The sequence below is a fragment of the Oncorhynchus masou genome, chromosome 20 (assembly GCF_036934945.1).
Source record: "Oncorhynchus masou masou isolate Uvic2021 chromosome 20, UVic_Omas_1.1, whole genome shotgun sequence".
NCBI lineage: Eukaryota > Metazoa > Chordata > Actinopteri > Salmoniformes > Salmonidae > Oncorhynchus > Oncorhynchus masou.
Window position 1 is genome coordinate 31313433 of NC_088231.1, and position 22374 is coordinate 31335806.

The 22374-nt window shown below is 44.7% G+C and overlaps 2 protein-coding genes across 2 annotated transcripts in view; both read left to right on the plus strand.

The window, feature by feature from the left end:
* lap3 (leucine aminopeptidase 3) overlaps nt 1-7121 on the plus strand; it is a 23874-nt gene extending 16753 nt beyond the window's left edge. The window contains exons 9-13 of the mRNA XM_064926856.1: nt 350-452; nt 1394-1473; nt 4411-4523; nt 4693-4795; nt 6208-7121. Of these exons, the coding sequence (XP_064782928.1) occupies nt 350-452; nt 1394-1473; nt 4411-4523; nt 4693-4795; nt 6208-6291 (483 nt within the window). The 3' untranslated portion in view covers nt 6292-7121. The remainder of the gene's footprint in view (nt 1-349; nt 453-1393; nt 1474-4410; nt 4524-4692; nt 4796-6207) is intronic.
* A 2253-nt stretch (nt 7122-9374) lies between these two features.
* On the plus strand, nt 9375-17685 carry LOC135507257 (mediator of RNA polymerase II transcription subunit 28-like). The gene is made up of 5 exons (XM_064926857.1): nt 9375-9575; nt 10233-10299; nt 10808-10920; nt 11363-11446; nt 17447-17685. The coding sequence occupies exons 1-5, from the start codon at nt 9417-9419 to the stop codon at nt 17564-17566; spliced, it is 543 nt and encodes a 180-aa protein (XP_064782929.1). The 5' UTR covers nt 9375-9416; the 3' UTR covers nt 17567-17685.
* Nucleotides 17686-22374: the final 4689 nt, after the last annotated feature.

Consider the following 22374-nt stretch of genomic DNA (forward strand, 5'->3'; position numbering starts at 1 on the left):
CGTGGCTACTAAACCATACAGGTCTTTGTTACCGTGGCAACTAAACCATACAGGTCTTTGTTACTGTGGCTACTAAACCATACAGGTCTTTGTTACCGTGGCTACTAAACCTGCAGGTATTTGTTACCGTGGCTACTAAACCATACAGGTGTGTGTGTTACCGTGGCTACTAAACCATTACAGGTCTTTGTTACCGTGGCTACTAAACCATACAGGTTTGTGTGTGTTACCATGGCTACTAAACCATTACAGGTCTTTGTTACCGTGGCTACTAAACCACGCAGGTCTTTGTTTACATCAAATTAAGTATTGTGTGTGTGTGTGTGTGTGTGTGTGTGTGTGTGTGTAGGTGGACAACACGGACGCAGAGGGACGGTTGATCCTAGCAGATGCTCTCTGTTACGCTCACAGCTTCAACCCCAGGGCCATCGTCAACGCTGCTACCCTCACTGGTTAGTACCCTCACTGGTTAGTTCCCTCACTGGTTAGTTCCCTCACTGGTTAGTTCCCTCACTGGTTAGTACCCTCACTGGTTAGTACCCTCACTGGTTAGTTCCCTCACTGGTTAGTACCCTCACTGGTTAGTTCCCTCACTGGTTTGTACCCTCACTGGTTAGTTCCCTCACTGGTTAGTATCACTGGTTAGTATCACTGGTTAGTTCCCTCACTGGTTAGTTCCTTCACTGGTTAGTTCCCTCACTGGTTAGTTCCCTCACTGGTTAGTTCCCTCACTGGTTAGTACCCTCACTGGTTAGTACCCTCACTGGTTAGTTCCCTCACTGGTTAGTATCACTGGTTAGTTCCCTCACTGGTTAGTTCCCTCACTGGTTAGTACCCTCACTGGTTAGTACCCTCACTGGTTAGTACCCTCACTGGTTAGTTCCCTCACTGGTTAGTTCCCTCACTGGTTAGTTCCCTCACTGGTTAGTACCCTCACTGGTTAGTACCCTCACTGGTTAGTACCCTCACTGGTTAGTTCCCTCACTGGTTAGTATCACTGGTTAGTTCCCTCACTGGTTAGTACCCTCACTGGTTAGTATCACTGGTTAGTTCCCTCACTGGTTAGTACCCTCACTGGTTAGTTCCCTCACTGGTTAGTATCACTGGTTAGTTCCCTCACTGGTTAGTACCCTCACTGGTTAGTTCCCTCACTGGTTAGTATCACTGGTTAGTTCCCTCACTGGTTAGTTCCCTCACTGGTTAGTACCCTCACTGGTTAGTATCACTGGTTAGTTCCCTCACTGGTTAGTATCACTGGTTAGTATCACTGGTTAGTTCCCTCACTGGTTAGTACCCTCACTGGTTAGTACCCTGTGTGTGTTGGTGAGACGGCCGTCGCTGTTCACTAACCGGCTAGTCTATTGGTCACTCGTGTTTTCTGTCTGTCTCTCAGGAGCGATGGATGTTGCTCTGGGTTCAGCAGCGACAGGAGTCTTCACCAACTCTGACTGGCTCTGGGAACAGCTTCACAAGGTAACACACACACACAGACACACACACAGACACACACACAGACACAGACACACACACAGACACACACACAGACACACACACAGACACACACACACACACACAGACACACACACAGACACACACACAGACACACACACAGACACACACACAGACACACACACAGACACACACACACACACACAGACACACACACAGACACACACACAGACACACACACACACACACAGACACACACACAGACACACACACAGACACACACACAGACACACACAGACACACACACAGACACACACACAGACACACACACATGGACACACACACAGACACACACAGACACACACACAGACACACACACAGACACACACAGACACACACACAGACACACACAGACACACACAGACACACTGAAAAGCCATCCTCTATTATAATTGGGTACGTTGGGTTCTTCTATCAAAATGTCTCACGTTTGGAAATCAACTAAAATGTATTGAACTTGTTCGGAAAAAAAAAACTTATTTTGCACAATATTACGAACTGAAAAGATCTGAAATTCATATTTCCTGTAACTGTCTGACGAGGCAACACGTGGAAATGCCCCTGTGTGTCTGTGGTTTCTGTGCCTCCAGAACAGACATAAACCCCTTGCCTTATTACGGCCTGCATTCAGAATGGATCCATGTCTTCTCCTCCAGAACAGACATAAACCCCTTGTCTTATTACGGCCTGCATTCAGAATGGATCCATGTCTTCTCCTCCAGAACAGACATAAACCCCTTGCCTTATTACAGCCGGCATTCAGAATGGATCCATGTCTTCTCCTCCAGAACAGACATAAACCCCTTGCCTTATTACGGCCTGCATTCAGAATGGATCCATGTCTTCTCCTCCAGAACAGACATAAACCCCTTGTCTTATTACAGCCTGCATTCAGAATGGATCCATGTCTTCTCCTCCAGAACAGACATAAACCCCTTGTCTTATTACAGCCTGCATTCAGAATGGATCCATGTCTTCTCCTCCAGAACAGACATAAACCCCTTGCCTTATTACGGCCTGCATTCAGAATGGATCCATGTCTTCTCCTCCAGAACAGACATAAACCCCTTGCCTTATTACGGCCTGCATTCAGAATGGATCCATGTCTTCTCCTCCAGAACAGACATAAACCCCTTGCCTTATTACGGCCTGCATTCAGAATGGATCCATGTCTTCTCCTCCAGAACAGACATAAACCCCTTGCCTTATTACAGCCGGCATTCAGAATGGATCCATGTCTTCTCCTCCAGAACAGACATAAACCCCTTGCCTTATTACAGCCTGCATTCAGAATGGATCCATGTCTTCTCCTCCAGAACAGACATAAACCCCTTGCCTTATTACAGCCTGCATTCAGAATGGATCCATGTCTTCTCCTCCAGAACAGACATAAACCCCTTGTCTTATTACGGCCTGCATTCAGAATGGATCCATGTCTTCTCCCCCAGAACAGACATAAACCCCTTGCCTTATTACAGCCGGCATTCAGAATGGATCCATGTCTTTCTCCCCCATAATAACCAACTAAAAACATGTTTTTTAGACATTGTTACATCTATTGAAAATGAAATATCTAAGTATTCACACCCGAGTCAATACTTTGTAGAAACACTTTTGGCGGCCATGAGAGCTGAGTCTTTCTGGGTCTCTAAGGGATTTCCACACCTGGATTGCCCATTATTATTTTCAAAAATGCTTCAACCTCTGTCAAACTGGTTGTTGATCATTGCTCGACAACCATTTCCAGGTCTGACCATAAATTTAAGTAACTGCTGAAAGGTGAATTGAACTCCCAGTGTCTGGTTGAAAGCAGACTGAACCAGGATTGTGTTTTAACAGAGGATTTTGCCACCACTATGCTTGATAATGTGGAGAGTGGTACTCAGTAATGTGTTGCATTGGATTTCACCCAAACATAACATGTTGTGTTCAGGACACAAAGTTAACTGCTGCACCACATTTTATGCAGTATGACTTTAGTGCCTTGTTACAAACAGGATCCATGTTATGGCACATTTCTGTACAGACTTCCTCATTTTCACTCTGTCATGTAGTGTTCTCCTATCACAGACGTTAAACTTCCAATAGGAGCCCTCCCTCAGCGTTGGAAAACCTCCTTGTTTGAAATGTTTACCTTTTATTTAACTAGGCAAGTCAGTTAAGAACAAATTCTTATTTTCAATGGGAACAGTGGGTTTAACTGCCTGTTCAGGGGCAGAATGACAGATTTGTACCTTGTCAGCTCGGGGGTTTGAACTTGCAACCTTCCGGTTTCTATGTGTTAGGGTGTGGAGGGTTACATACACACTGTGGTGTCTTTCTGTGTTAGGGTGTGGAGGGTTACATACACACTGTGGTGTCTCTCTGTGTAAGGGTGTGGAGGGTTACATACACACTGTGGTGTCTCTCTGTGTTAGGGTGTGGAGGGTTACATACACACTGTGGTGTCTCTCTGTGTTAGGGTGTGGAGGGTTACATACACACTGTGGTGTCTCTCTGTGTTAGGGTGTGGAGGGTTACATACACACTGTGGTGTCTCTCTGTGTTAGGGTGTGGAGGGTTACATACACACTGTGGTGTCTCTCTGTGTTAGGGTGTGGAGGGTTACATACACACTGTGGTGTCTCTCTGTGTTAGGGTGTGGAGGGTTACATACACACTGTGGTGTCTCTCTGTGTAAGGGTGTGGAGGGTTACATACACACTGTGGTGTCTCTCTGTGTTAGGGTGTGGAGGGTTACATACACACTGTGGTGTCTCTCTGTGTTAGGGTGTGGAGGGTTACATACACACTGTGGTGTCTCTCTGTGTTAGGGTGTGGAGGGTTACATACACACTGTGGTGTCTCTCTGTGTTAGGGTGTGGAGGGTTACATACACACTGTGGTGTCTCTCTGTGTTAGGCCAGTGTGGTGACAGGAGACAGGGTGTGGAGGATGCCGTTGTTTCAACATTACACCAGACAGGTCACTGACTGCCAGCTGGCCGACCTCAACAACGTCGGCAAGTACAGCCGGTAAACATAAAACACACACACACACACACACACACACACACACACACACACACACACACACACACACACACACACACACACACACACACACACACACGTAAGATGGCATTAACACAAGTTGTTTAGGGTTGTTTCTAGATGTTACCTGTGTGTGTGTGTGTGTGTGTAGTTCTGGCGGAGCCTGCACGGCGGCAGCGTTTCTGAGGGAGTTTGTGACGGCCCCTCATTGGGCGCACCTGGACATCGCCGGGGTGATGACCAATAAGGACGAGGTACGGTAGTCTTCTGGAACATTGATGTTAGAGCTGTTTTTGATTTTTGTATTGATTTTTACCGGGTTCGTCTCACTGAGTTATATATCTTTTGCAAAAGAGACCTGGCCAAAATGGCAGCACACACAGCTTAAAACATGTACAACATAAAACACAACAGTTTAAAGGTTGACTTTGGGGGCGGGGCTAAAATAAAGGCTTTATTAAACTCTAGAACTGATCAATGCAGCGTCGTACCAGGTCAGTTCATCCTTAAACTAAAACAAATTCAAGAAGAAGATATTTGGCTGCAGAAGTGCCATTTCGTATTGACCTCTACAGCTTCCTGTGAAATGACGTCACAAATACTGGGGGAGTTAACTGGCTAGCTACAGTGGCTAGCTTAGCTAACGAACATCAACACACACTGGGGGAGTTACTGGCTAGCTACAGTGGCTAGCTTAGCTAACGAACATCAACACACACTGGAGGAGTTACTGGCTAGCTACAGTGGCTAGCTTAGCTAACGAACATCAACACACACTGGAGGAGTTACTGGCTAGCTACAGTGGCTAGCTTAGCTAACGAACATCAACACACACTGGAGGAGTTACTGGCTAGCTACAGTGGCTAGCTTAGCTAACGAACATCAACACACACTGGAGGAGTTACTGGCTAGCTACAGTGGCTAGCTTAGCTAATGAACTAGCTAAGACACATCAACACATACTGTAGGATTTACTGGCTAGCTACAGTGGCTAGCTTAGCTAATGAACTAGCTAAGACACATCAACACACACTGGAGGAGTTACTGGCTACAGTGGCTTTGTTAACGAACATCAACACACATTGGAGGAGTTACTGGCTAGCTACAGTGGCTAGCTTAGCTAACGAACATCAACACACACTGGAGGAGTTACTGACTAGCTACAGTGGCTAGCTTAGCTAACGAACTAGCTATGACACATCAACACATACTGGAGGAGTTACTGGCTAGCTACAGTGGCTAGCTTAGCTAACGAACTAGCTATGACAACACACACTGGAGGAGTTACTGGCTAGCTAACGAACTAGCTCTGTCGGTCATGGCGCGCATGATCAGAATGACACATCAATCACAACTGCTTCTGTTAGTGTTCTAGAACCATGACGACCACAACCCCTTCTGTTAGTGTTCTAGAACCATGACGACCACAACCCCTTCTGTTAGTGTTCTAGAACCATGACGACCACAACCCCTTCTGTTGGTGTTCTAGAACCATGACGACCACAACCACTTCTGTTAGTGTTCTAGAACCATGACGACCACAACCCCTTCTGTTCTGTCCGGCTGAGGGTTTGGATTGCTGAGAGACGCTGGCTCTTGTCCTGTTGGACATTAACAATACACTTTTCTCTTTTTAGATTCTCTCTCACTGTTTGTCTCTCTCCAGGTTCCCTACCTGAAGAAAGGAATGTCTGGGAGACCGACACGAACACTGGTAGAGTTCGCTGCTGGACTGGCCAACCAAGCCTGAAGACACACACCACACCTACACACACTGAGCTGGCTGGAGAAGGATTATTCTGTAGAGACACTGGTACTGTGTCGAGTCAAAGACTGCTTCCCAAATAGCACCTTATTCCCTCCCCATAGGAGTCTGGTCTAAAGTAGTGAACTATATAGGGAATAGGATGCTATTTGGGATGTATCCTGAGTCATCTGGTAGTAGCCTGCTGTGCATCGAGAGGGTTGAAGAGGACATTTCCACCCCTGTGCCCCAGCACATGTAGCTAATTCCCTCTCTAGCCTAGTTTATAGCCTACATTCATTGAGAAACTGAATTTATGTAAATTGACAAAGTATATCGTATCCTACCCTTACAAAAAACAGTTTGCAGTCAGAGTGCAGTGTAACTGCATCCAAAATAAGTAATGTTTTAACTGCAGTTATTCTGTATTCACTGCTTCCAAAATACCACAGTCGACTTTTGCGTAGCGACACTACGCAGCCCTTCAATTTATAACTGGAAGAACGCAGGATGGCCTTTTTGCGTAGCGACACTACGCAGCCCTTCAATTTATAACTGGAAGAACGCAGGATGGCCTTTTTGCGTAGCGACACTACGCAGCCCTTCAATTTATAACTGGAAGAACGCAGGATGGCCTTTTTGCGTAGCGTTCTCGCGTTGCATACGTAGGGTAAAAACCAGGCTTCAGTGACAGTCAGTTAACCAAACTCTTCTGTCCAGTAGTTGTGGGAGAAACTAATGCTAAAGTTGGTATGCACTTCTGCGCACAAAAACGGTCATATTATTATTGCCATGTCATTTAAATAAAACACCAATAAAAACCATTTTGGGGGGGATCAATGTGTCTTGTTACTATATTATAGTGTTAATGACAAATTGTTTTAATTTAGTAGAACCCATTAAAATCCTCAGCCAGTGTGGCATGTCCAAGTTGCAATATTTATCAACTTTTCAGACTACCCTGGCAACATTATTTTCAAACAGCACCTAGCAACAAATTTAGCTACTTTTAAAAATTAGTTTGGATCTTTTTCAAACACACACATTTCCCCCTCTGACAAAAACGATTTTCTCTGTCACTCAACTCAGTCACAACACAAGTGCCTGGCTGCAATAGTGCATTGTGAGTGACGCCTGCAGCAAACCCAATGAGAATATACACTGCTCCAAAAAATAAAGGGAACACTTAAACAACACAATGAAACTCCAAGTCAATCACACTTCTGTGAAATCAAACTGTCCATTGATTGACAATAATTTTCACATGCTGTTGTGCAAATGGAATATTTTATTTATTTCACCTTTATTTAACCAGGTAGGCTAGTTGAGAACAAGTTCTCATTTGCAACTGCGACCTGGCCAAGATAAAGCATAGCAGTGTGAACAGACAACACAGAGTTACACATGGAGTAAACAATTAACAAGTCAATAACACAGTAGAAAAAAAGGGGAGTCTATATACATTGTGTGCAAAAGGCATGAGGAGGTAGGCAAATAATTACAATTTTGCAGATTAACACTGGGGTGATAAATGATCAGATGGTCATGTACAGGTAGAGATATTGGTGTGCAAAAGAGCAGAAAAGTAAATAAATAAAAACAGTATGGGGATGAGGTAGGTGAAAATGGGTGGGCTATTTACCAATAGACTATGTACAGCTGCAGCGATCGGTTAGCTGCTCAGATAGCAGATGTTTGAAGTTGGTGAGGGAGATAAAAGTCTCCAACTTCAGGGATTTTTGCAATTCGTTCCAGTCACAGGCAGCAGAGTATTGGAACGAAAGGTGGCCAAATGAGGTGTTGGCTTTAGGGATGATCAGTGAGATACACCTGCTGGAGTGCGTGCTACGGATGGGTGTTGCCATCGTGACCAGTGAACTGAGATAAGGCGGAGCTTTACCTAGCATGGACTTGTAGATGACCTGGAGCCAGTGGGTCTGGCGACGAATATGTAGCGAGGGCCAGCCGACTAGAGCATACAAGTCGCAGTGGTGGGTGGTATAAGGTGCTTTAGTGACAAAACGGATTGCACTGTGATAAACTGCATCCAGTTTGCTGAGTAGAGTGTTGGAAGCAATTTTGTAGATGACATCGCCGATGTCGAGGATCGGTAGGATAGTCAGTTTTACTAGGGTAAGTTTGGCGGCGTGAGTGAAGGAGGCTTTGTTGCGGAATAGAAAGCCGACTCTTGATTTGATTTTCGATTGGAGATGTTTGATATGAGTCTGGAAGGAGAGTTTACAGTCTAGCCAGACACCTAGGTACTTATAGATGTCCACATATTCAAGGTCGAAACCATCCAGGGTGGTGATGCTAGTCGGGCATGCGGGTGCAGGCAGCGATCGGTTGAATAGACAACAGGTGGAAATTATAGGCAATTAGCAAGACATCCCCAATAAAGGAGTGCTAATGCAGGTGGTGACCACAGACCACTTCTCAGTTCCTATGCTTCTTGGATGATGTTTTGGTCACTTTTGGATGCTGGCGGTGCTTTCACTCTAGTGGTAGCATGTGTGGGTTGTAGACTCCTTCTCAAGTGGCTCAGGTAGTGCAGCTCATCCAGGATGGAACATCAATGCGAGCTCATACAGGCACGTGGAGGCCACACACACTACTGAGCCTCATTTTGACTTGTTTTAAGGACATTACATCAAAGTTGGATCAGCCTGTAGTGTGGTTTTCCACTTTAATTTTGAGTGTGACTCCAAATCTAGACCTCCATGGGTTGATAAATTTGATTTCCATTGCCATTCCATTTTTGTGTGCTTTTGTTGTCAGCACATTCAACTATGTAAAGAAAAAAGTATTTAATAAGAATATTTCATTCATCCAGATCTAGGATGTGTTATTTTAGTGTTCCCTTTATTTTTTGAGCAGTGTAGTTGCTTACGAATGTTTGATCTTGAACAGAACTTACATCAATCAACACATCTCAATCAAAAGTGTACAGCCAGAAGAAGTACAGAAGAGAGTGGGCCTCTGCCCTGAACAACAGTGTTAAACCATATTTCTTTTGCCAGTCAATTTGAGTAACGCCATTGCGTGTTATACGTAATGACGCAGATTTTACGTTATCACGCAATGACATCGCAACGTCATTTAGTTGTCAACACTGCAAACAACCATCCAATATGTCTTCCTCCATGGGCAGCGGGATGTTCCCCGGCCAGCAGTCCGCTGGTCCTCACCCTGTCGGCGGCCCGGGTCAGCCGGGACTACTGTCTGGAGCTCCGGGGAACAGGGTCCAGGGCCCAAACACTCTGGTGGACGACCTGGAGGCTTCTTTCGAGGTACGAGAGCAACAGCTAGCCGTGGTATAGCTAACGTAATGATACTAGCTAGCCGTGGTATAGCTAACGTAATGATACTAGCTATCCGTGGTATAGCTAACGTAATGATACTATCTAGCCGTGGTATAGCTAACGTAATGATACTAGCTAGCCGTGGTATAGCTAACGTAATGATACGTGGTATAGCTAACGCCGTGGTATAGCTAACGTAATGATACTAGCTAGCCGTGGTATAGCTAACGTAATGATACTAGCTAGCCGTGGTATAGCTAACGCAATGATACTAGCTAGCCGTGGTATAGCTAACGCAATGATACTCGTCTGCTTAGGGGCTCATCTGCTTAACGGCTCATCAAAATGTCTGGAACAGAGTGAATGTCATCAAACACCTGGAAACCAAACCAATGTGTTTGATGTATTTAATACCATTTCATTGATTTACGCTCCAGGCATTACTTCGAGTCCGTTCGCCCCAATTAAGGTGCCACCAACCTGGGCTGCAAGCATACTTTGCGTCTCATGTTTTACTGGCTTTCCAGGACACAACTAGCACTTATATGTAACTAAATGTCATAGCTAGCTAAGTACATTTATCTCTGGTCTGGCCTTACTGAAGCGTTAGTAGTGAACTGTTAACCAGTTGTCTTGTGTCAGCAGGCTTGCTTTGCGTCCCTAGTGAGTCAAGACTACGTGAACGGAACCGACCAGGAGGAAATTCGGACAGGTGAGACCAGTAAAGTTCATGACCCAAATGGGCACCATATTCCCAGACGAGCTCGAGGTGACCAACAACCATCCTCCGGGATAGTGACAGGGTATGCATGGTTTTGCTCCAGCCCTGTTTTAACACCTGATTTAGCCAATCAGGGTCCAGATGAGCAGCTGGTTGGTAGAAGCAGGTGTTTTACAGCAGGGCTGTAGCAAAAGCCCACACACCCAGTAATTCAGGAGGAGAGTTGGCTAGCCTTGGGGCATTGTAAACAGTTTGAAACACATTCATTAAAAATATATATTTATTTCATTACTTTGCTTATCTAGCTAAAATTAACTGACTTGCATGTTGTGGTTGTCTCTCTCTCTTTAACCTGTCTGTCTCTCTCTGTCTCTCTCTTTAACCTGTCTGTGTCTCTCTCTTTAACCTGTCTGTCTCTCTCTCTCTCTTTAACCTGTCTGTCTCTCTCTCTCTTTAACCTGTCTGTCTCTCTCTCTCTTTAACCTGTCTGTCTCCCCAGGTGTGGATCAGTGTATTCAGAAGTTTCTGGATGTCGCCAGACAGACAGAATGTTTCTTCCTGCAGAAGCGTCTTCAGTTATCAGTCCAGAAACCCGACCAGGTGGTCAAAGAGGTAGGTGATACTGTATACCAGGGGTATTCAATTCTTACCCTACCAGGTGGTCAAAGAGGTAGGTGATACTGTATACCAGGGGTATTCAATTCTTACCCTACCAGCTTTGCTGTTCTACATGGCCATTTAATAGCACCTACCTGGTGTCCCAGATCTAAACCAGTCCCTGATTAGAGGGGAACAGTGGGAGAGAAAAACCAGTGGAAATGTGTTCTAGAATTTGATGGCTCTATATAGATTAGGGTGAAGTCGCCCCTAGATGCTGATCTTGGGTCAGTGTTACTTTTTCCCCACTAATGGTTAATGTTAGGTTTGGGGGAGGCTTATCTTAGATCTGTGCCTAAGGGGAAACGTCACCAGTATGGGGATGTTCTAGTGTTAGGACAGCCTCCCTCTGCTGTTAACAGCTAGTCCATCTTTTCTCCCTCTCTCTTCTCTCCAGGATGTGTCTGAGCTGCGGAATGAACTCCAGAGGAAAGAGCTGCTTGTTCAGAAACACCTGTCTAAGCTGCACCACTGGCAGCAGGTACGTCCTCCGTGACCCGGAAACTGATAAGTCGTTGAGGAGTGTGTAAATGTGTTAGTAGGCCAACAGAAGGCTGTCCTCCCCTCCTCCATAGCCTCCTTTTGGCCAGGAAGCAGAGTCCTCCCCTCCTCCATAGCCTCCTTTTGACCAGGAAGCAGAGTCCTCCCCTCCTCCATAGCCTCCTTTTGACCAGGAAGCAGAGTCCTCCCCTCCTCCATAGCCTCCTTTAGACCAGGAAGCAGAGTCCTCCCCTCCTCCTTTTGACCAGGAAGCAGAGTCCTCCCCTCCTCCTTTTGACCAGGAAGCAGAGTCCTCCCCTCCTCCTTTTGACCAGGAAGCAGAGTCCTCCATCCTCCTTTTGACCAGGAAGCAGAGTCCTCCTCCTCCTCCTTTAGACCAGGAAGCAGAGTCCTCCCCTCCTCCATAGCCTCCTTTAGACCAGGAAGCAGAGTCCTCCCCTCCTCATTTTGACCAGGAAGCAGAGTCCTCCCCTCCTCCATAGCCTCCTTTAGGCCAGGAAGCAGAGTTCTCCCCTCCTCCATAGCCTCCTTTTGACCAGGAAGCAGAGTCCTCCCCTCCTCCTTTTGACCAGGAAGCAGAGTCCTCCCCTCCTCCATAGCCTCCTTTTGACCAGGAAGCAGAGTCCTCCCCTCCTCCATAGCCTCCTTTTGACCAGGAAGCAGAGTCCTCCCCTCCTCCATAGCCTCCTTTTGACCAGGAAGCAGAGTCCTCCCCTCCTCCATAGCCTCCTTTTGACCAGGAAGCAGAGTCCTCCCCTCCTCCATAGCCTCCTTTTGACCAGGAAGCAGAGTCCTCCCCTCCTCCATAGCCTCCTTTAGACCAGGAAGCAGAGTCCTCCCCTCCTCCATAGCCTCCTTTTGACCAGGAAGCAGAGTCCTCCCCTCCTCCATAGCCTCCTTTTGACCAGGAAGCAGAGTCCTCCCCTCCTCCATAGCCTCCTTTTGACCAGGAAGCTGAGTCCTCCCCTCCTCCATAGCCTCCTTTAGACCAGGAAGCAGAGTCCTCCCCTCCTCCATAGCCTCCTTTTGACCAGGAAGCAGAGTCCCTCCTCCTCCTCCTTTTGACCAGGAAGCAGAGTCCTCCCCTCCTCCATAGCCTCCTTTTGACCAGGAAGCAGAGTCCTCCCCTCCTCCATAGCCTCCTTTTGACCAGGAAGCAGAGTCCTCCCCTCCTCCATAGCCTCCTTTTGACCAGGAAGCAGAGTCCTCCCCTCCTCCATAGCCTCCTTTTGACCAGGAAGCAGAGTCCTCCCCTCCTCCATAGCCTCCTTTTGACCAGGAAGCAGAGTCCTCCCCTCCTCCATAGCCTCCTTTGACCAGGAAGCAGAGTAGCCTCCTTGACCAGGAAGCAGAGTCCCCTCCTCCATAGCCTCCTTTTGACCAGGAAGCAGAGTCCTCCCCTCCTCCATAGCCTCCTTTTGACCAGGAAGCTGAGTCCTCCCCTCCTCCATAGCCTCCTTTTGACCAGGAAGCAGAGTCCTCCCCTCCTCCATAGCCTCCTTTTGACCAGGAAGCAGAGTCCTCCCCTCCTCCATAGCCTCCTTTTGACCAGGAAGCAGAGTCCTCCTCCCCCTCCTCCATAGCCTCCTTTTGTTTTCTGGGAGGAGAAATGATACGCTACTTATCCTTTTATCCTGAAATGTCTTGTACAACCATACACTAGTCTGTACACTAGTCTATACACTAGTCTATACAGTAGTCTATACACTAGTCTATACACTAGTCTATACACTAGTCTATCCACTAGTCTATCCACTAGTCTATCCACTAGTCTATCCACTAGTCTATCCACTAGTCTATCCACTAGTCTATCCACTAGTCTATCCACTAGTCTATCCACTAGTCTATCCACTAGTCTATACACTAGTCTATACACTAGTCTATACACTAGTCCGTCCACTAGTCTATACACTAGTCCGTCCACTAGTCTATCCACTAGTCTATCCACTAGTCTATCCACTAGTCTATCCACTAGTCTATCCACTAGTCTATCCACTAGTCTATCCACTAGTCTATCCACTAGTCTATCCACTAGTCTATCCACTAGTCTATCCACTAGTCTATCCACTAGTCTATCCACTAGTCTATCCACTAGTCTATACACTAGTCTATACACTAGTCTATCCACTAGTCTATCCACTAGTCTATCCACTAGTCTATACACTAGTCTATACACTAGTCCATACACTAGTCCATACACTAGTCTATCCACTAGTCTATCCACTAGTCTATCCACTAGTCCATACACTAGTCTATCCACTAGTCTATCCACTAGTCTATCCACTAGTCTATCCACTAGTCTATCCACTAGTCTATCCACTAGTCTATCCACTAGTCTATCCACTAGTCTATCCACTAGTCTATCCACTAGTCTATACACTAGTCTATACACTAGTCTATACACTAGTCTATCGCTTCATACCTTTCATGTTGCGACCCCTGGAAACATCATTTACCTGTGGAGGAGTCTCATGTCATACAAGCTTCAGTCCACTTTCCCTCCTCGCCACCTCTCCTCGATTTACCTTTGACCTTCTTGGAAAGGAGACGAGAGCGGACGGCGGAGTTGATTAGATCTAATTGAGAAAAGGCCGTGGTCGGCTTTGCTGGCTCAGTGCCGCATCACTTCCTGAGTGCCGCATCACTTCCTGGATCCTGTGTCATTCTGTTTTTGAATGGGCTTCTGGTCCAGCACCATGATAACATGTCTGTCTGTTCTGTAGTTAATATCATGTCTGTCTGTTCTGTAGTTAATATCATGTCTGTTCTGTCTGTAGGTAATATCATGTCTGGTCTGTCTGTAGTTAATATCATGCCTGTCTGTTCTGTAGTTAATATCATGCCTGTCTGTTCTGTAGTTAATATCATGTCTGTCTGTTCTGTAGTTAATATCATGTCTGTCTGTTCTGTAGTTAATATCATGTCTGTCTGTTCTGTAGTTAATATCATGTCTGGTCTGTCTGTAGGTAATATCATGTCTGGTCTGTCTGTAGGTAATATCATGTCTGTCTGTCTGTAGGTAATATCATGTCTGGTCTGTCTGTAGTTAATATCATGTCTGTCTGTTCTGTAGGTAATATCATGTCTGGTCTGTCTGTAGTTAATATCATGTCTGTCTGTTCTGTAGTTAATATCATGTCTGTCTGTTCTGTAGTTAATATCATGTCTGGTCTGTCTGTAGTTAATATCATGTCTGGTCTGTCTGTAGTTAATATCATGTCTGTCTGTTCTGTAGTTAATATCATGTCTGTCTGTTCTGTAGTTAATATCAGTCTGTCTGTCTGTTCTGTAGTTAATATCATGTCTGGTCTGTCTGTAGTTAATATCATGTCTGTCTGTTCTGTAGTTAATATCATGTCTGTCTGTTCTGTAGTTAATATCATGTCTGTCTGTTCTGTAGGTAATATCATGTCTGGTCTGTCTGTAGTTAATATCATGTCTGTCTGTAGTTAATATCATGTCTGGTCTGTCTGTAGGTAATATCATGTCTGGTCTGTCTGTAGGTAATATCATGTCTGTCTGTTCTGTAGTTAATATCATGTCTGGTCTGTCTGTAGTTAATATCATGTCTGTCTGTTCTGTAGTTAATATCATGTCTGTCTGTTCTGTAGGTAATATCATGTCTGTCTGTTCTGTAGTTAATATCATGTCTGGTCTGTTCTGTAGTTAATATCATGTCTGGTCTGTCTGTAGGTAATATCATGTCTGGTCTGTCTGTAGTTAATATCATGTCTGTCTGTTCTGTAGGTAATATCATGTCTGGTCTGTTCTGTAGTTAATATCATGTCTGGTCTGTCTGTAGGTAATATCATGTCTGTCTGTTCTGTAGGTAATATCATGTCTGGTCTGTCTGTAGTTAATATCATGTCTGTCTGTTCTGTAGTTAATATCATGTCTGGTCTGTCTGTAGGTAATATCATGTCTGGTCTGTCTGTAGTTAATATCATGTCTGTCTGTTCTGTAGTTAATATCATGTCTGGTCTGTCTGTAGGTAATATCATGTCTGGTCTGTCTGTTCGTAGGTAATATCATGTCTGGTCTGTCTGTAGGTAATATCATGTCTGGTCTGTCTGTAGTTAATATCATGTCTGTCTGTTCTGTAGTTAATATCATGTCTGGTCTGTCTGTAGGTAATATCATGTCTGGTCTGTCTGTAGTTAATATCATGTCTGGTCTGTCTGTAGTTAATATCATGTCTGGTCTGTCTGTAGTTAATATCATGTCTGGTCTGTCTGTAGTTAATATCATGTCTGGTCTGTCTGTAGTTAATATCATGTCTGTCTGTTCTGTAGGTAATATCATGTCTGGTCTGTCTGTAGTTAATATCATGTCTGGTCTGTCTGTAGTTAATATCATGTCTGGTCTGTCTGTAGGTAATATCATGTCTGGTCTGTAGGTAATATCATGTCTGGTCTGTCTGTAGGTAATATCATGTCTGGTCTGTCTGTAGTTAATATCATGTCTGGTCTGTCTGTAGGTAATATCATGTCTGGTCTGTAGGTAATATCATGTCTGGTCTGTAGGTAATATCATGTCTGGTCTGTAGGTAATATCATGTCTGTTCTGTCTGTAGGTAATATCATGTCTGGTCTGTCTGTAGGTAATATCATGTCTGGTCTGTCTGTAGGTAATATCATGTCTGGTCTGTAGGTAATATCATGTCTGGTCTGTAGGTAATATCATGTCTGGTCTGTCTGTAGGTAATATCATGTCTGGTCTGTCTGTAGTTAATATCATGTCTGGTCTGTCTGTAGGTAATATCATGTCTGGTCTGTAGGTAATATCATGTCTGTTCTGTCTGTAGGTAATATCATGTCTGGTCTGTCTGTAGGTAATATCATGTCTGGTCTGTCTGTAGGTAATATCATGTCTGGTCTGTAGGTAATATCATGTCTGGTCTGTAGGTAATATCATGTCTGGTCTGTCTGTAGGTAATATCATGTCTGGTCTGTCTGTAGTTAATATCATGTCTGGTCTGTCTGTAGGTAATATCATGTCTGTCTGTCTGTAGGTAATATCATGTCTGTCTGTTCTGTAGTTAATATCATGTCTGTCTGTCTGTAGGTAATATCATGTCTGGTCTGTCTGTAGGTAATATCATGTCTGTCTGTTCTGTAGTTAATATCATGTCTGTCTGTCTGTAGGTAATATCATGTCTGGTCTGTCTGTAGGTAATATCATGTCTGTCTGTTCTGTAGTTAATATCATGTCTGTCTGTTCTGTAGGTAATATCATGTCTGGTCTGTCTGTAGTTAATATCATGTCTGGTCTGTCTGTAGGTAATATCATGTCTGGTCTGTCTGTAGGTAATATCATGTCTGGTCTGTCTGTAGTTAATATCATGTCTGGTCTGTCTGTAGTTAATATCATGTCTGTCTGTTCTGTAGTTAATATCATGTCTGGTCTGTCTGTAGGTAATATCATGTCTGTCTGTTCTGTAGTTAATATCATGTCTGGTCTGTCTGTAGGTAATATCATGTCTGGTCTGTCTGTAGGTAATATCATGTCTGGTCTGTCTGTAGTTAATATCATGTCTGGTCTGTCTGTAGTTAATATCATGTCTGTCTGTTCTGTAGTTAATATCATGTCTGTCTGTTCTGTAGTTAATATCATGTCTGTCTGTCTGTAGGTAATATCATGTCTGGTCTGTCTGTAGGTAATATCATGTCTGTCTGTTCTGTAGTTAATATCATGTCTGTCTGTTCTGTAGTTAATATCATGTCTGGTCTGTCTGTAGGTAATATCATGTCTGGTCTGTCTGTAGGTAATATCATGTCTGGTCTGTCTGTAGGTAATATCATGTCTGGTCTGTCTGTAGGTAATATCATGTCTGGTCTGTCTGTAGGTAATATCATGTCTGGTCTGTCTGTAGTTAATATCATGTCTGTCTGTTCTGTAGTTAATATCATGTCTGTCTGTTCTGTAGTTAATATCATGTCTGGTCTGTCTGTAGTTAATATCATGTCTGGTCTGTCTGTAGGTTCTAGAGGATGTCAGTGTGCAGCATCGTAAACCATCAGATCTCCCTCCACCTGGACCCTTGGCCTTCCTGGAACAGGCCTCAGCTAGTCTACCTGCTGCACCACTCAAACAGACCTAACACACACACCTCTCTCTCTTCTGGAAAGTACATCATCTTTGTTTTCTTTTTGACTTGTGTAAATATTTCTGAGTCTGTTTTTTTTTTTGTCCTGACAGAATAAATGAGCTTGGATCAGACCACCAGCTGTTGTTTTGTCCTGACAGAATGAGTGAGCTTGGATCAGACCACCACCTGTTGTTTTGTCCTGACAGAATGAGTGAGCTTGGATCAGACCACCACCTGTTGTTTTGTCCTGACAGAATGAGTGAGCTTGGATCAGACCACCAGCTGTTGTTTTGTCCTGACAGAATGAGTGAGTTTGGATCAGACCACCAGCTGTTGTTTTGTCCTGACAGAATGAGTGAGCTTGGATCAGACCACCAGCTGTTGTTTTGTCCTGACAGAATGAGTGAGCTTGGATCAGAACACCAGCTGTTGTTTTGTCCTGACAGAATGAGTGAGCTTGGATCAGACCACCAGCTGTTGTTTTGTCCTGACAGAATGAGTGAGCTTGGATCAGAACACCAGCTGTTGTTTTGTCCTGACAGAATGAGTGAGTTTGGATCAGAACACCAGCTGTTGTTTTGTCCTGACAGAATGAGTGAGCTTGGATCAGACCACCAGCTGTTGTTTTGTCCTGACAGAATAAATGAGCTTGGATCAGAACACCAGCTGTTGTTTTGTCCTGACAGAATGAGTGAGTTTGGATCAGAACACCAGCTGTTGTTTTGTCCTGACAGAATGAGTGAGCTTGGATCAGACCACCACCTGTTGTTTTGTCCTGACAGAATGAGTGAGTTTGGATCAGACCACCAGCTGCTGTTTTGTCCTGACAGAATGAGTGAGCTTGGATCAGACCATCACCTGTTGTTTTGTCCTGACAGAATGAGTGAGCTTGGATCAGACCACCAGCTGTTGTTTTGTCCTGACAGAATGAGTGAGCTTGGATCAGACCATCACCTGTTGTTTTGTCCTGACAGAATGAGTGAGCTTGGATCAGACCACCACCTGTTGTTTTGTCCTGACAGAATGAGTGAGCTTGGATCAGACCACCAGCTGTTGTTTTGTCCTGACAGAATGAGTGAGCTTGGATCAGACCACCAGCTGTTGTTTTGTCCTGACAGAATGAGTGAGCTTGGATCAGACCACCAGCTGTTGTTTTGTCCTGACAGAATGAGTGAGCTTGGATCAGACCACCAGCTGTTGTTTTGTCCTGACAGAATAAATGAGCTTGGATCAGACCACCAGCTGTTGTTTTGTCCTGACAGAATGAGTGAGCTTGGATCAGACCACCAGCTGTTGTTTTGTCCTGACAGAATGAGTGAGTTTGGATCAGACCACCAGCTGTTGTTTTGTCCTGACAGAATGAGTGAGCTTGGATCAGACCACCACCTGTTGTTTTGTCCTGACAGAATGAGTGAGTTTGGATCAGACCACCAGCTGTTGTTTTGTCCTGACAGAATGAGTGAGCTTGGATCAGACCACCAGCTATTGTTTTGTCCTGACAGAATGAGTGAGTTTGGATCAGACCACCAGCTGTTGTTTTGTCCTGACAGAATGAGTGAGCTTGGATCAGACCACCAGCTGTTGTTTTGTCCTGACAGAATGAGTGAGCTTGGATCAGACCACCAGCTGTTGTTTTGTCCTGACAGAATAAATGAGCTTGGATCAGACCACCAGCTGTTGTTTTGTCCTGACAGAATGAGTGAGCTTGGATCAGACCACCAGCTGTTGTTTTGTCCTGACAGAATGAGTGAGTTTGGATCAGACCACCAGCTGTTGTTTTGTCCTGACAGAATGAGTGAGCTTGGATCAGACCACCAGCTGTTGTTTTGTCCTGACAGAATGAGTGAGCTTGGATCAGACCACCAGCTGTTGTTTTGTCCTGACAGAATGAGTGAGCTTGGATCAGACCACCAGCTGTTGTTTTGTCCTGACAGAATGAGTGAGCTTGGATCAGACCACCACCTGTTGTTTTGTCCTGACAGAATGAGTGAGCTTGGATCAGACCACCAGCTGTTGTTTTGTCCTGACAGAATGAGTGAGCTTGGATCAGACCACCAGCTGTTGTTTTGTCCTGACAGAATGAGTGAGCTTGGATCAGACCACCACCTGTTGTTTTGTCCTGACAGAATGAGTGAGCTTGGATCAGACCACCAGCTGTTGTTTTACTAATGATTTACTGTCTTTTTAGTTTGTCAAGGTGGCAATGATTTCAGAGGCGACGATGTTATGGACAGACGTTGATCTGATGGTGAACGAGAGAATTGGTTTATACGGGGACCGAGAGAATTGGTTTATGGGACCGAGAGAATTGGTTTATGGGACCGTGTGAATCGCTTTATGGGACCGTGTGAATCGGTTTATGGGACCGTGTGAATCGGTTTATGGGACCGTGTGAATCGGTTTATGGGACCGTGTGAATCGGTTTATGGGACCGTGAGAATCGGTTTATACGGGGACCGTGTGAATCGGTTTATACGGGGACCGAGAGAATCGGTTTATACGGGGACCGAGAGAATCGGTTTATACGGGGACCGAGAGAATCGGTTTATACGGGGACCGTGAGAATCGGTTTATACGGGGACCGTGAGAATCGGTTTATACGGGGACCGTGAGAATCGGTTTATACGGGGACCGTGAGAATCGGTTTATGGGACCGTGTGTTCTCTGTAGATCTTGTGATGACACTATTAGAGGTCGACTGATTAATTAGGGCCGATTTCAAGATTTCATAACAATCGGTAAATTTGTGTGCCGATTAAAAAAAGAAATGTGTGATATATATATATATATATATTTTTTTTTTTTAACCTTTATTTAACTAGGCAAGTACGTTAAGAGCACATTCTTATTTTCAATGATGGCCGAGGGTTAACTGTCTGTTCAGGGGCAGAACGACTAGTGTAACTAACTACATACTATTGAGCATTGTGTTATTGGAGGAGGATGGACGGGATAACCTGCTAACCTTCTCTAACGCTGGGATAGGAGATATTAACTATGCTGCTTACCTAGCAGAGGTATTACCCCTGACCTCTAACCCTAACCCATGAACCCTGACCCCTAACGGGATAACCTGCCAACCTTCTCTAACGCTGGGATAGGAGATATTAACTATGCTGCTTACCTGGCAGAGGTATAACCCCTGACCTCTAACCCATGATCCCTGACCCCTAACCCCTGATCACTAAACCCTGACCACTAACCCATGACCACTGAACCCTGACCCATGACCACTGACCACTAAACCCTGACCCCTAACCACTGAACCCTGACCCCTAACTAGAGGTCGACCGTTTAATCGAATGGCCGATTTCAAGTTTTCATAACAATCGGAAATCAGTATTTTTGGGCACCAATTTTTTTTATTTATTAATTTTTTATACCTTTATTTAACAGTGCCTTGTTCAGAATCAGAACAACAGACTTTTCACCTTGTCAGCTCGGGGGATCCAATCTTGCAACCTTACAGTTAACTAGTCCAACGCTCTAACCACCTGCCTCTCATGGACTAGTCCAACGCTCTAACCACCTGCCTCTCATTGCACTCCACGAGGAGCCTGCCTGTTATGTGAATGCAGTAGAAGCCAAGGTAAGTTGCTAGCTAGCATTAAACTTATCTTATAAAAATCAATCAATCATAATCACTAGTTATAACTACACATTGGATGATTTAACAAAAGCACATTTGCGAAAAAAGCACAATCGTTGGACGGCTGTACCTAACCACAAACGCCTTTCTTAAAATCAATACACAGAAGTATACATTTTTAAACCTGCATATTTAGCTAAAATAAATGTAGGTTAGCAGGCAATATTAACCAGGTCAACAAAACTAAGGAGATGATTGTGGACTTCAGGAAACAGCAGAGGGAACACCCCCCTATCCACATTGATGGGACAGTAGTGGAGAGGGTAGTAAGTTTTAAGATCCTCGGCATACACATCACAGACAAACTGAATTGGTCCACTCACACAGACAGCATCGTGAAGAAGGCGCAGCAGCGCCTCTTCAACCACAGGAGGCTGAAGAAATTTGGCTTGTCACCAAAAGCACTCACAAACTTCTACAGATGCACAATCGAGAGCATCCTGTCGTGCTGTATCAAACTACCTGCCCTCCAGGACACCTACGCCACCCGATGTCACAGGAAGGCCATAAAGATCATCAAGGACAACAACCACCCGAGCCACTGCCTGTTCACCCCGCTATCATCCAGAAGGCGAGGTCAGTACAGGTGCATCAAAGCTGGGACCGAGAGACAAGCTGTTTTTCAATCTCAAGGCCATCAGACTGTTAAACAGCAACCACTAACATTGAGTGGCTGCTGCAAACACACTGACTCAACTCCAGCCACTTTAATGATGGGAATTGATGTAAAATATATCACTAGCCACTTCAATCAATGCTACTTAATATAATGTTTACATGCCCTACATTATTCATCTCATATGTATACGTATATACTGTACTCTATATCATCTACTGCATCTTTATGTAATACATGTATTCACTAGCCACTTTAAACAATGCCACTTTGTTACATACCCTACATTACTCATCTCATATGTATATACTGTACTCGATACCATCTACTGCATCTTGCCTATGCCGTTCTGTACCATCACTCATTCATATATCTTTATGTACATAGTCTTTATCCCTTTACACTTGTGTGTATAAGGTAGTAGTTTTGGAATTGTTAGTTAGATTACTTGTTGGTTAGTACTGCATTGTCGGAACTAGAAGCACAAGCATTTCGCTACACTCGCATTAACATCTGCTAACCATGTGTATGTGACAAATAAATTTGATTTGATGT

What these genes read in the sequence shown, in the direction of transcription:
- LOC135507257 (XM_064926857.1), top strand. Translation starts at nt 9,417, where the DNA reads ATGTCTTCCTCCATGGGCAGCGGGATGTTCCCCGGCCAGCAGTCCGCT. An exon ending in ACCTGGAGGCTTCTTTCGAG is followed by an intron (nt 9,576 to 10,232) that starts GTACGAGAGCAA and finishes TTGTGTCAGCAG; the next exon opens with GCTTGCTTTGCGTCCCTAGT. An exon ending in CCAGGAGGAAATTCGGACAG is followed by an intron (nt 10,300 to 10,807) that starts GTGAGACCAGTA and finishes CTGTCTCCCCAG; the next exon opens with GTGTGGATCAGTGTATTCAG.